General features: G+C 44.0%; 1 protein-coding gene across 1 annotated transcript; it reads right to left on the minus strand.

Annotated features, from left to right (window-relative positions):
• Positions 1-1,939, minus strand: LOC133267899 (heat shock 70 kDa protein 12A-like). Its single transcript, XM_061450594.1, has 2 exons — positions 1,880-1,939; positions 1-1,644 (listed from the first exon to the last, which is right to left on the minus strand). Exons 1-2 carry the CDS (start codon positions 1,937-1,939, stop codon positions 562-564), a joined length of 1,143 nt encoding a protein of 380 aa, XP_061306578.1. The 3' UTR covers positions 1-561.
• Positions 1,940-12,041: the final 10,102 nt, after the last annotated feature.

A 12,041-nucleotide genomic window follows, 5' to 3' on the forward strand; every position in this document is an offset into this window, starting at 1 on the left:
CTGTCTTGACTGAGAGCAAGTGAATTACACACAATCTATGTAAGTGACGTCCTGAGGAGAACTGAAATCCATTCAGTGTCACCATTGGCAGAGTTAAACCTGGACTCCAGATGAAGATACCTGATATCAGAAGAAGAAAGAATGTAGAAGGCATCAGGCTAAAAGAAATACTTATAGTCTGGTATATCTGGAAGTTAAGACATCTGTCCAGAAGCTTTGTATCAAACATGAGTACAGAAGATTATATTGGTGATATGGACTATTCAGTGATGCAACAGGGCTAAGCTAGAAGGGCAAGAGATAAAGCAGCAGATAATCCTGCTGTCAGATACAACAGAAGGAGATGTGTTAGCCTGAAAGGGTGGTTGGTGAATAACGGAAAGAGCCATAGAATCATAGAATCACAGAGAATCAGACTAGCAAATTGTTAATCTGTGCAAGCAGAAGGCTGGATGATGAACTTTATGGTCCATTTGAATTGTCTGTTGTTGGGTTATTGTCTCTCACTGAAGCCTTGTTCTCCCTTGAGTTATTGTCCTTTCTCCTCAAGGTACTGAGAATTTACACAGATAAAAAATCAACTGTAATTGTCCGTCTTTGTTTGGAAGTAATGTCAGTACATGTGGCTTTAAATTCAGTAAGCCCAAATTTAATATCCAGCTTCAGCTGGCGCTTCCTCCGTTGCTTTGTGTCTGGCATTGGCACTGTACAGGAGCCAAGGAATTCCATCCCTTCCTCATCTACATACTGAGCATCCTGCTTTTCTGTACAATAGAAAGAAAACTTTGCTTGTGTTTGATCTGCTTCTACTGGATGGAAATAATACTGGGCTTCTTTATTTATATTCACTGACTCATCCATTCCAACCAATTTCTTGAAGAGATCTGTACAATAAATATAGCCATCCTTTTCTGAGATCCTTTTTTTGCTGAGGTCATGGATAGGAGCATTGAATTCCTGAGCTACTGCTATGCCGTATGTCTGAGCACTGACTCTTGAGGCAACTATGCATGGATTGACTCCAAATAAAACAGCCCTTTTTACAATGCCTGCTTGGGCATCCAAAGGACAAAGGATATGATACCCCTCACTAAAGGCCTCACTGATCTCATCTCTCAAGATGATGCTAGATGAAAAGCCTCCTACAAGCAAAATGTACTGGACCTTGGCCATCTCAGGCTTGTCAAGAATTACCCTCAAAGTATGAATGATATTTCTGATACTGTAATTAAAAAAGGTCTTCATTTTCTCATACGTAACCATGAATACCCTATCACACCACACAACTCCATTGTGCTTTTTGAAGAAGTGGGAGATGTTCTTCTCACACTCTGCCAGTTTGGTCAAGTTGTAGTAGCAACGTATGTAGACATCCTCTCTGCTAGCAGAACATTTCTGTAGACCAAAGTTGTACATCATATGTTGTAATTCAGTAGGGTATTTCTCTTCATATTCATTCCATACACCATCATCAAATATTTCCCTGAGGAAATCAATGAAGTTTTGATCCACTCTGTTGCCTCCCCATCCACCTCCAGATGCCTTGTGTAATTCCTTCAGGTAATGGTTTTCTTGGATCTCATGCACCGTGATGTCTATTGTGCCACCCACACACACACACACAAACACAAATGACCTTAGCTGCTTTCTTTAAAGTACTCGAGGTCCTTACTTTCCACTGAATATAATCCAGTCCAAGTACAAATAAAGAGATCTCACAAAATAAATCTGTTTCAGAGCATTTTCTGTAGAGGTCACCCAAAAAGACCTGGTGAAAGAGAATGAGAAGCTGAAAAAGGAGGTCACAGAGCTAGAGAAAAGGTAAGGTATTTATTCAGATTTCTGATGCAATGTGCTTCTACGCTGAAAAAACACATACTTCTTGCTTCATCCAGTCCTTAGGGATCCTTTGTTTCTGACCAGATGCCCTAAACTCCATCTCCCCAGATTTTCAACCTGCTGTCACCTCTTTCCAACTGGAAGACAGCTTGGGTTGTTCTGGAAAGGGAAGGAGACATTCCCAGGGTGAATTCTTAATAAAAGATATCAGCCTACAATGACAGAGTCAAAATGCTGCTTTTTGATCACATTCCACTGTGATCATGTAAAACTGAGCTAAGAAAGTACTGTTTCCCACACAAAAGGTGATTGCTAGCTACATAATATAGCTGTGAAGCACATTGTAGAAAACACGGGCCTCATGAAATAAATTCATAACATGCTGTAAAATAATTATGCTTACTCATTGTTACTCTTGTTGTAGCTAAGTTTTTTAATATCCTTCTTGCCCTAGAAACAAAGAGCTCTTGTCTAAAGCGATGGGCAGACACAAGGAGTCTGAGAACGTGAATGATGATTCACGTTTGTCTGCTGTGCTGGGCACGTATAATATACTCAAGCTACGTGACTGGGAAAAATTAAGGCAAAACATGACCAGTTTGACAAATAAAGATGGCAGCATCATGATTAAGGTATGATTATGTCCATTTTCTCAATCTGACTCTTATCAGATCAATATGGTGTAGCAGTATAGCAGACTCTGAGTATTAGTATTTTTGTGTCAGACAGGGTCGAGGACTAAGTTTGTGTCTCTGATTTCCCAGTCCAGCAGGGCCTGTGTAATGCTGCAGAGAGCAAACTGACAGTGACCTGCTTCTGCCTGACTTTCAGAAGGGCATATTCAAATCCCAGTCACAGATCTCTCCCATGTTAAGCACAAATGAGAAAACGCAGTTCAGTTTCCTTATGGGTAATGCATTAAGTACTAGATGGGAGACCTCATTCTGATGTCTGACCCACTTGGTCTGATGGTGGGGGTATCTGAAGGAAAATACCAAAATGGTATACCTTAAAGGATGAGACTGAGATGAGGTATTATTAGCACTGTTTGCGGTGATAAGGCCCCACAGATGCTGAAGAACGGGCTTCAACAGGCTAACAGTTTATTTACCAGGTATTGAAGATGTATTTCAACCAGTTAGTGGCCCTACAATTTACTCTACTGCAGATGTCGTTTCAGCACATGCTTTCCACACTACACTTCTCTTTTCACTGTGACTGCTGCTGTGATCAGCTGTTGTCTTTGCACTGCAGAAGCTGTTTGTTGCCTGTGAGACACATATCCAGGACACTATAGCTAAAGTAAATGAAGTTCTTGGCATTACACCTTTGGATGATGTTATGATCGACAGCAACCAGGTATTTCATGTTTCTGTATAACTGCACCTAGGCAGTGGGATAAAAGGGTCACCTGCATACACCATTCATTTAGAACGTAGCTTCTGCTAGGGACACTGCTCAAAATATATCAGCAATGACAGCTGAGAGGGATGAGGGTATGGAAAGCTGAGCTCCAGCAACCCTAAGTATGAGGTCAGCAATGGATAAAACAGGTATTTCTCTTTAAGAGGTAAGCTATTCCTGCGAGGAGCAGGGAGTTGGACTCGATCCTTGTGGGTCTCTTCCGGCTTGAGATTTTATGATTCCGTGTCCCACAACAGACATACACAAGCTACATGTCTGAATTTTCCAGCTGGCCAAAGCACATATAGGAGTGTGGAGAGCATTTTCCAGCCATGTGTTGCTTTAATGGGACCTTCCTCCAAAGCTTGAAATGAATGACTTCTTCATTGCTGATTGACACAACCTGAGAAACAAAGATTCCCAGTGCTCAAGGACTGCACTGCTGGCTATGCCACATGCTAAGAGTCTGCTTTGTGCTGTGCTTGCTTTGTAGGGGGTGATGCATGATACAAGAAATATCCTCAGGCATTCCCACTACAAAAAGCAACTAGAGTTTTACAGCAAAATTGTCATGGTGAGTAAAGGTACAGACCGGGAATAGTGGCAGTGGTTCAATTTTATGGGATGTCTCTGCAGCTTGGTATTCAAAAGAAAAAGAGACAATGGAGGTGTCCCTTCTGCTTGAGGTTGTTTACCATTTGTAAACAACTTGATGAGGGTCTTCCAGCCCATGTACTTCCAAAATATTCTCAGAGCCATGCATACATGTAACCTTGTACGGAAGATACAGAGCTACACTGGAAGCAGTGGGGAACAGCAGGACAGGCAGGACAGCGCCCTTACCAACATGGCACAGTCCTGCTGAACCCAAGCAAGGTGCAAAGAGCAGGACCGGTGGTGGTGATCAGGATCAGCCACAGCCCAGTGACGACTGGGCAAACCCACAGTGACCATAGAGTTCAAGTCCAAGCTGGGAAGTCAGTCTGTGGGGTCAGGGTCAGGGTCAGCCAAGCTGGGCACAAGCATCCTAAGACCACAGCTTGGGCAAACACCCAGCTACCACTGAGTTTAAATCAGCTCCTGGGACAAGTGGTGGAGCATCTGTGGTTGGAGATGAGACTTTTCATAGGTCCTTTTCACAGTACCCTCTCTGCCAGTTTAGCTCTTTGCAGATCTCTCTATGAGGAAACAGAGACAGTTGCTGGATGCCAGAACAGTCTTTTAAGTAACCCTTGGACCTCTGCTTGTCCACTCAAATGGTACCATCATCTTTGACAAAGCAAGTTCTTCAGTGCTAAGTTTATGGGGAGCAGCTACACACAAGAACAGGGAGGCAATGTAACATTACATCAACATAACATTACAAAGCTTTGTAAACTGTTCTCACTTGATTTTTCAGCAAGCTGGCATTGCCCCAAGAACCAAAACTGAAAGGGTGTTCACACTGAAGTGCTGCCAAGTTTATTGTTTGCTGTTTCTTCAGAACCCACCAGTTAAAGCTGAGTGGAAAACACAGGGAAGCACAATAAAACATTTAGAGCACATCAACTGGAAAGAAGCAAAAAACTGGAGAAACCCAGCGTTACTGTGGCCCATAATGAAACGTGGGGAAGAAGTCATTGTGAAAGGTGTAGTCTGGGATTAAAAGTAGCATGACTTCAGTCAAGCTACTCATTTACATGACCACAAGATGAAACAGCTGCTGCACAATATGCTGCTTTTCTTTCTCCCATGAACTGCCTGCTTTCCAGAGTTAGTAAGTTAGACGCTCAGGGCTTGGGGCTCCTAGGATAAATCATTATTTGCAAACTTATTTAAAATTGAAAATGCTTGCCTCAGTAGCATACATGTATTTCATGTAACATTTCTTTTTTGCTGCCTCTTAAGCAGCATTTGTGTGGAAAGAGAATCTGTATTTCTAGCCTACCCTACCTGCTCTTCACAAATGCTTATGACACTGTCAGGTAGCAGGTTGGATCTCAGCCACCTCACTTGCCTCCTTACCAACAGCCAGTAGCAGGACCAACACTTTGCGGGACCCCTAACAGCAGTGCTATCTCTGTCCTCCCCTGCTTCCTACAGCAGGTGCACGAACTGTAGGCTCATGTTTTCCGCTTCAGCAGCGAGGCTGAAGATGGCCTGTTGGGAAGCAGGCATCCTTCTTGAGTAAAAATGTCCTCACCTGAGAAAATAGATGAAGGCACTAAAAGACAAGGTTCACAAAGGCTACAATGGGCTTTCAGAAGGCAGGTGTGCATAGGTATGTGTACCCAGGCACAGACACTGAGGCCCACTATTAACATGCCAAAAGGCCACTTGTCTTAACACAAATGCCTCCTGCCTGTTAGTACTCAGCTGCTTTCCCATGTCCGTACAATTTACCCTTCAGCTCATACCTGCCACAGCTCTTGATCAAAGTGCTCTGAAAGGTTTATTTCACAGCATAAGGGGGTTGCAATGGGGCAAAAGCATGCTTACGTGCTCATGTAACAAAATATTCAGTGAGAAACTTGAGATCTGCCAAATATAATAGACTGGAAATCCTGCTCTGTGCCTGATGAGTCCTTTCCTGCAGTTCTGCTTTCTAGTCCATCAGTTTCCTTGGCTACACAACCCTCCTGCCATTTTCTCAAGGGTCCCTAGAAAGAAAGGCAAATTGCTGTGCAGCTCTCTGCAAGCAAATTGCTTTGCTTCTCTCAGGAATCCACTGTTCTGTGAGTGTGTTTCAGGTCACTGACAACAGAATCACAGACCTGTTAAGGTTGGAAGGGACCTCTGGAGATCATCCAGTCCAACCCCCCTGCCAAGTCAGGGCCACCCAGAGCAGGTTACACAGGACTGTGTCCAGGTGGGTTTTGAATGTCTCCAAAGAAGGAAGCACCAGCTGGGATCCAGCTATGTGCAAATAAATTGGCTTTTACAAAACCAGAGTATTCTGAGAAACTGGCTGCAGAAGACCTTTACTGGAAATATTTATTAGGGAATAGAGCAAATGAATTAAAATTACATATGCCCCGTATTTCCTACAACTTCCTCAAAAAGAAAGAACCACAACAGTTAGTTTTTCATACCTTGTAAGGTGTTGCAGACTAAGGTGTTGCAGACTAAGTGGGCAGACTAAGCTGGACACTTCATCTTGCCAGGTAAATGACAGGGAAGTTGTCCAGTACCAGCAAGTAGGGGCTTCAGCATGACCCTGAGCCAAATGCCATGTGATTATATAGGTTTAATAGTACGTATATGCAAGCTGCCATGCTCTATTTGTTACCTGCTTAGAAATTTTGTTAGCACTTTGGAGCAATCAACAAAACACTGTTGCTTTAGACAGGTCACTGGGCGCAAGCATAACGGTTGTGGCTGCTGCTGCTGGTTGTCCTGAGATAGCCTGAAACCTCCAAACAAGAATGTCCCTGAAGAACAGGTTGAGTCACATACATACACCCTGCCTTCCTCCATGTTGTACAGGATACAATCATGAAATAATCCAGAGCTGTCTTCCCTTTGTTCTTTGGCTCTATACCATCATTGAGAGACTTGGAGAAATGCTGCTGATAGTCCTGAAATGTTCTCCCACAACTTCTTCCACCCTCTGTCTCTTGCGGACAAGGCAACTCTTCCAGAGCTTGAGAAGTGTATTGCATTTCCCATCACCTCCTCTCCCTCCTCCTCTCCCTTTTCATCAGTCAACACAACTATGCCAGAAACTCCCCCTCACTCAGTCTCATTTGCTATCTAAGCCAAGCTAAGACAGTTCTGACCTAGATTTTCTTCAAATCTCAGGGCAGATCCTCAGACGTTTTCCCTGCTCATAGATTCTTCATCCAGAAGAAGGGGGGCAAGTCTACCCATATCTCACAGATGGACAGAAAATGTTGGGAGTCTAAGTTTGCTCATCCCAGACAGAGAAAACATCTCTGGCAAGATAAGAGCTGTGTACAAATAAATTCAGATAGCCAAGTGGGTTAGATCCTCCTCCTGGCATCTGGAAAGGATTTCTCTGTGATTTATTATCATCCTACCAGAGATGCAGGATTATACCTGGAGCTGAGGCACAATGGCTTTTCTTCAGGTCTGTAGGATGCAACTAGTTGCTGCCTCAGTCCTTCAGACTTTTGTGGGAGATCTTTCTGTCTGTTCTCACCAAAGACCCAGCCCAGGTGTCCTCTTCGCTTCTGCTCTCCCTGTTGACCAAGTGGGCAACAGCCAATTCTCCCACACAGAACCAAGGTATTTGTTTATTCCAAGTTTGGGCAAAAAGGGGTGCTAAATGGTATCCCACAAAGCTAGCACACACCCCATACAAAATGCACATATTAATACAATTCAGTTCGGGATACTATCTCACCATAACCCTCCCAACACTTAACGACTGGTCAAGAAACTTACATAAAACTACTTCATTGATTCCTCATTACACATGTTCAGGGAAGGGCCTTTTAACCTGGGCAGGAGTCTTTCAACCTGTAGGCATAATTGTTAGTATTATACCACCTTTTAGTATTATGATGAAGGTATAATGAGGATAGTTCACCTAAAGGATACCCTAATCATGTTGTGCTGACATGTTGAAGTCACATCTTGATGACATCCTTGTGTTTTCAGGATGCACCAGTCTTCAAGGTTAATTTTTCCTGATTAGAGATTCATTAGCCCTGTTTCTTAATCCACCTACACAAGGCCAAAACCTTCTTCCCAGCTATTAATTCTCTTCATAAGTCAGTGTTGTTCCTAGGTCATCCTGACCTTTTAAGGAGGCCCTGGTTTAGGGTTTTCCATAGTAACACAAGATCCAATTTTTAACTATATTCTACATAACATAAGTCCTTATTTTTTAACTATATGCCTACAACATTCCTACTGTCTGGAGGGGAAAAGACCCTGTTCCCAGTGGAATTTAAAAATATCACTCCTATGATAAGAAAGGCTAAGGAAGAAGCAAGCACATGCCTCCTCTGGCACATGGGCAGGACAAGCAAACGCCCCAGCAGCCAACACCCAGGCTCCAAGAATTTGCCTTACCTGCTGAAACACCCATGTCTAACCCAGACAAAAAGCAGCAGCAGCACAAATCCTGTCTGTTCTAGGTTACGTGCAATGAAAATAACTGAACTTCTCCAGCAAAGAAATTAGAAGAAGAGGAGATGGCCAGTCCTGCATATTTGCTAATGGTTTAAACTTTTACCACAATATCTTGTTATTTCTGAAAATGTTTTAGTCCAAGCTAAATCCCAAACTTGGTCCTTTTTATATTTTTTTCATGAAATTTGTCCCTGCTAGGAAACAAAAATCTCAGACTATAGGCATAAACAAGAACTAGAACTCAAACAGAACTCACATTAACCAACATTTCTAGTATAACCTTCAAAAATATTGATGTTTGTGTCTTCAGTCTGAATATATAAGTCAGGAGATTGTTATTGTAATTATTAGTATTCTACTTCAGCATACAAAACCTGACATAGAAAAATTACCTTTATGGCAGCTAATTCCCTCTTGAGTTTTTAATTGCAAAATCATTTAACCATTTTCATACAAAATGTTTCTGCGTCAAAGTAATGATTATGGTGATGGTATTAATGCAACCAAGGGGGAGTGTGTTCTGCCAACATATTACATTTTTAATAGTTTTGTTATAATTAATAGAAAAGAGTTAAGAAGGTTTCTAATGGCTTAGATGGTTAGGAACTTTCCTAACTGAAGTCAGCTAGAAAAGTTATTTGGCTTCTGACACACTGGGCACACTGGTTTCTGTCTTCTGAAGAGCAAGGATACACATCTAAAACTGCGGTCAGTCATTGTGATGGATGGACTTTATCTGGACTGGGCAATGATGTGTGACCTTGTTCCATGGCAATTTATCTGATGCTTTCTCTGGCCATGTCATTCTGCTTTTAGCTGCTTTGTGTGCCTCTGTAGGACTCAGAAAAGGCAACACTTAAAGTCGGACGCTGAGCCATGTACTACCCCAAGGTTAATATGATGTCCTTTGCGTAACCTCCTAATTAATGTTTTAAAAAGGAAATTGGTGTGAGACGGGATTCTCCTCTGTTCTGACTTCCATGCCCTGGGTCTCAGCCAACAAAGGAGACACACTCAAGGAATTCACCACTGGAAAAGCAAGGGCAGGCCTAAAAGTTTCCCATCACATTTGGAGAAGGACCCCTTTGTGGGGACCCCTGAACTGAGGGAGGTCTCTTTGCTGCTGCTTGCACCTTCCACCATCTCACAGCCACAGGAAGGGAAGCAGAGGTCTGGGCCCATCCCTCAGCAAATATTTGACTTCTCATTCACAGCTTTCAGAAAGAACCAGGGAGACACCCATGAAAACTGAGCTGCAGCTTCTGGTTTCTCACAGAAAGACTCCAACAGTTGTAAAAACAGAGATCCTGAGGTTTAAACCCTTCCTTCCCACAACAGCATGCTTGGATGATGGCCTCTAACCAGCTTTCCAGTGAGACTTCAGTGTGGGAAGGAAGGTGCCTGCCCTGGGAAGGGAGCTTCCCTGAAGGAATGGGTGGGCGGGCCTGGATTCTTCACCTGGAGAGAAGCTGACTTAGGTGATCACAGGACGAGAGGGTGGGTAGGAGCCACACATGTGCTCTTCCTCTTCAATTGCAGGAACTAGGGTGATGGAAGCAAAATGAACAGAAGGAGGTAGTTCACCACACAGCAGAGTGAAGGTGCTTGCCAAAGGGTGTTGTGGCTGCACAAATATCCCCAAGGTCAATGTGTATCTGGATGGGTGTCTGGAAGAGACCTCCACTGGGGGTCCTTGCAGGTTGAAACGGGATAGTGAGTAGATGGCCCTCTAGTCTGGAACCACTTGGGATGCTCTTATAGTCATAAAAATTTCCTGAAAGAAATGTTGCCTGTTAGTTTTGCACCAAGCAGGCTTTACAATTGTCACACGTCATCTATCCCCACCACTTCAGTTTGATCAAGTATCTTGACAGCTGCAGAAAGGACGCAAACTTATTACAGTGTATCCTAATTTGACAACAACGCAGTCATATGCCAACTTTCATCTGGATCAAGTCCCAGGGGGACAAGTAGGCAGTGACCTGGCATCATTACTGCAGGCTCACAAAGGCTTGAAATATTCCTGAGAGAAAATCTGTGCTTTGGGATCCCTTGGCCCTCCCTGCAGAGGCAGGAACTGGACAGAGAATGGAGGATGGTCAGGGTGGGAACTGGACAGAGTGTGGCTGCGAGCCACCATATAAGCTGCACCCATCTCCTCTGCATTTGTCCCCAGCCCTGGCTGGCAGTTTCCACTCTGCTGGAGTCCAAAAGCTTCCTTCCAGGATCTTCCCTGTGGCTCTCACACGGAATCTGTGTGGACCAACAGCTCCACAGAGATGCAGTGGATGCTGCTGTGGATGCTGTGATTCCTTGGGGTCACTGCAGCTCAGGGCTTTGTGGCAGGAAGACAGCAGGAAGCCAGTGGTGAGTGCAGGGAAGGGGAACCATACAAGTGATTCTCCTGAGAGCTGCTGGAGGAGAGGGGGAGCTGTGGGGTGAAATATGAGCTCACTCCGCTAATAGAGATAACAGGGTTTTATTGAGGGACAGTCAATAATGCAAAAGCAACAGCACTGGGTGTGTGACCATAGCCAGAGGTTACACCGATTAGTATTTGTTACAGGTTTATATACTTTCACTATTGCATTAGTCACATACATATTCATAATTCCCGCGTATAGGTGGGGAATATTATAACTAGCTCCAGGAACTTATCATCGTAAGTCTGCTCCTCTTGGCATCTGCACACTGCTCTCCGGTGATTGTGGGCAGGGGTCTTGAGGATGAAGTAAGCAGTCTTCCTCTCGTGAGTAGAGGTCTTCAAGATGAAGTAAGCAGTCTTCCTCTCAGTGCACTTTTCACCTTTGGCACAGTTGGATGCCCCAGTAATCACACAACTACCTTAAACCAGCCATATCTGTAATTATTCTGATAGCTGGCAAAGATTTAGAACAGCGTGACCTTCCTGCAAAATTTATTGCAGGGTGGGCAGACAAGGAGTATCCAAAGCTAGCAGATGCTTGGGAGGCACTGTCTCTGAACTAACTGATAAGTAGAAGGATGGTGTGAAGTAATTTATTCATGTTTAGTGGGGCCACTAAATTCCACAGACTTACAACACAAACATTATTCTTTATCTTCGATCTAAGTTAGGCTAAAACCCGATGTTTTCCAGGCACTAGCTTTTGTTATATCAAGCCTCCCCCCCCCCCCCTTTTCTTTTACCTTTACAAATTCTTTTGCTGTGTGACTCCATTTTGCTCAAGAGTTCTGGCCATTTTCAGCTTATTGTCTAATCTTGTGTCTTTAGCGAGCTTTGCAAACTCATACAGTTATATCCATATAACAACACCTATGATTTGCGAAAGCCAATACATTTATGTGTTTATCACTGGGCAGAAGCAAACCTTTGGCAATGTGACTTCCAATCATCACAGAATCCCAGACTGGTTTGGGTTGGAAGGGACCTCAAAGCTCACCCAGTTCCAACCCCCTGCCATGGGCAGGGACACCTTCCGCTAGAGCAGGTTGCTTCAAGCCCCTTCCAACCTGGCTTTGAACACTTCCAGGGATAAGGCAGCCACAGCTTCTCTGGGCAACCTGTGCCAGTGCCTCAGCACCCTCACAGGGAAGAACTTCTTAGTATCTCATCACGTTTTCTACCGAAGGGAAGAAAGCCGGCGCGGCAGACCCCCGGGATATGCCGTGCTGCAAAGGGCGCTCAGAGGGAGGCCCAAAAGCACCGGGAGCCCAGATGAAACCCAGAGGCACCATCC

The sequence above is a fragment of the Pezoporus flaviventris genome, unplaced genomic scaffold, assembly GCF_033815535.1.
Source record: "Pezoporus flaviventris isolate CSIRO_AGI_PZ_B2104156 unplaced genomic scaffold, CSIRO_AGI_Pfla_v1 ptg000011l, whole genome shotgun sequence".
Lineage (NCBI taxonomy): Eukaryota > Metazoa > Chordata > Aves > Psittaciformes > Psittacidae > Pezoporus > Pezoporus flaviventris.

What these genes read in the sequence shown, in the direction of transcription:
- LOC133267899 (XM_061450594.1), bottom strand. Translation starts at nt 1,939, where the DNA reads ATGGAGTTTAGGGCATCTGGTCAGAAACAAAGGATCCCTAAGGACTGG. An exon ending in AGGACTGGATGAAGCAAGAA is followed by an intron (nt 1,645 to 1,879) that starts GTATGTGTTTTT and finishes CTTTAAAGAAAG; the next exon opens with CAGCTAAGGTCATTTGTGTT.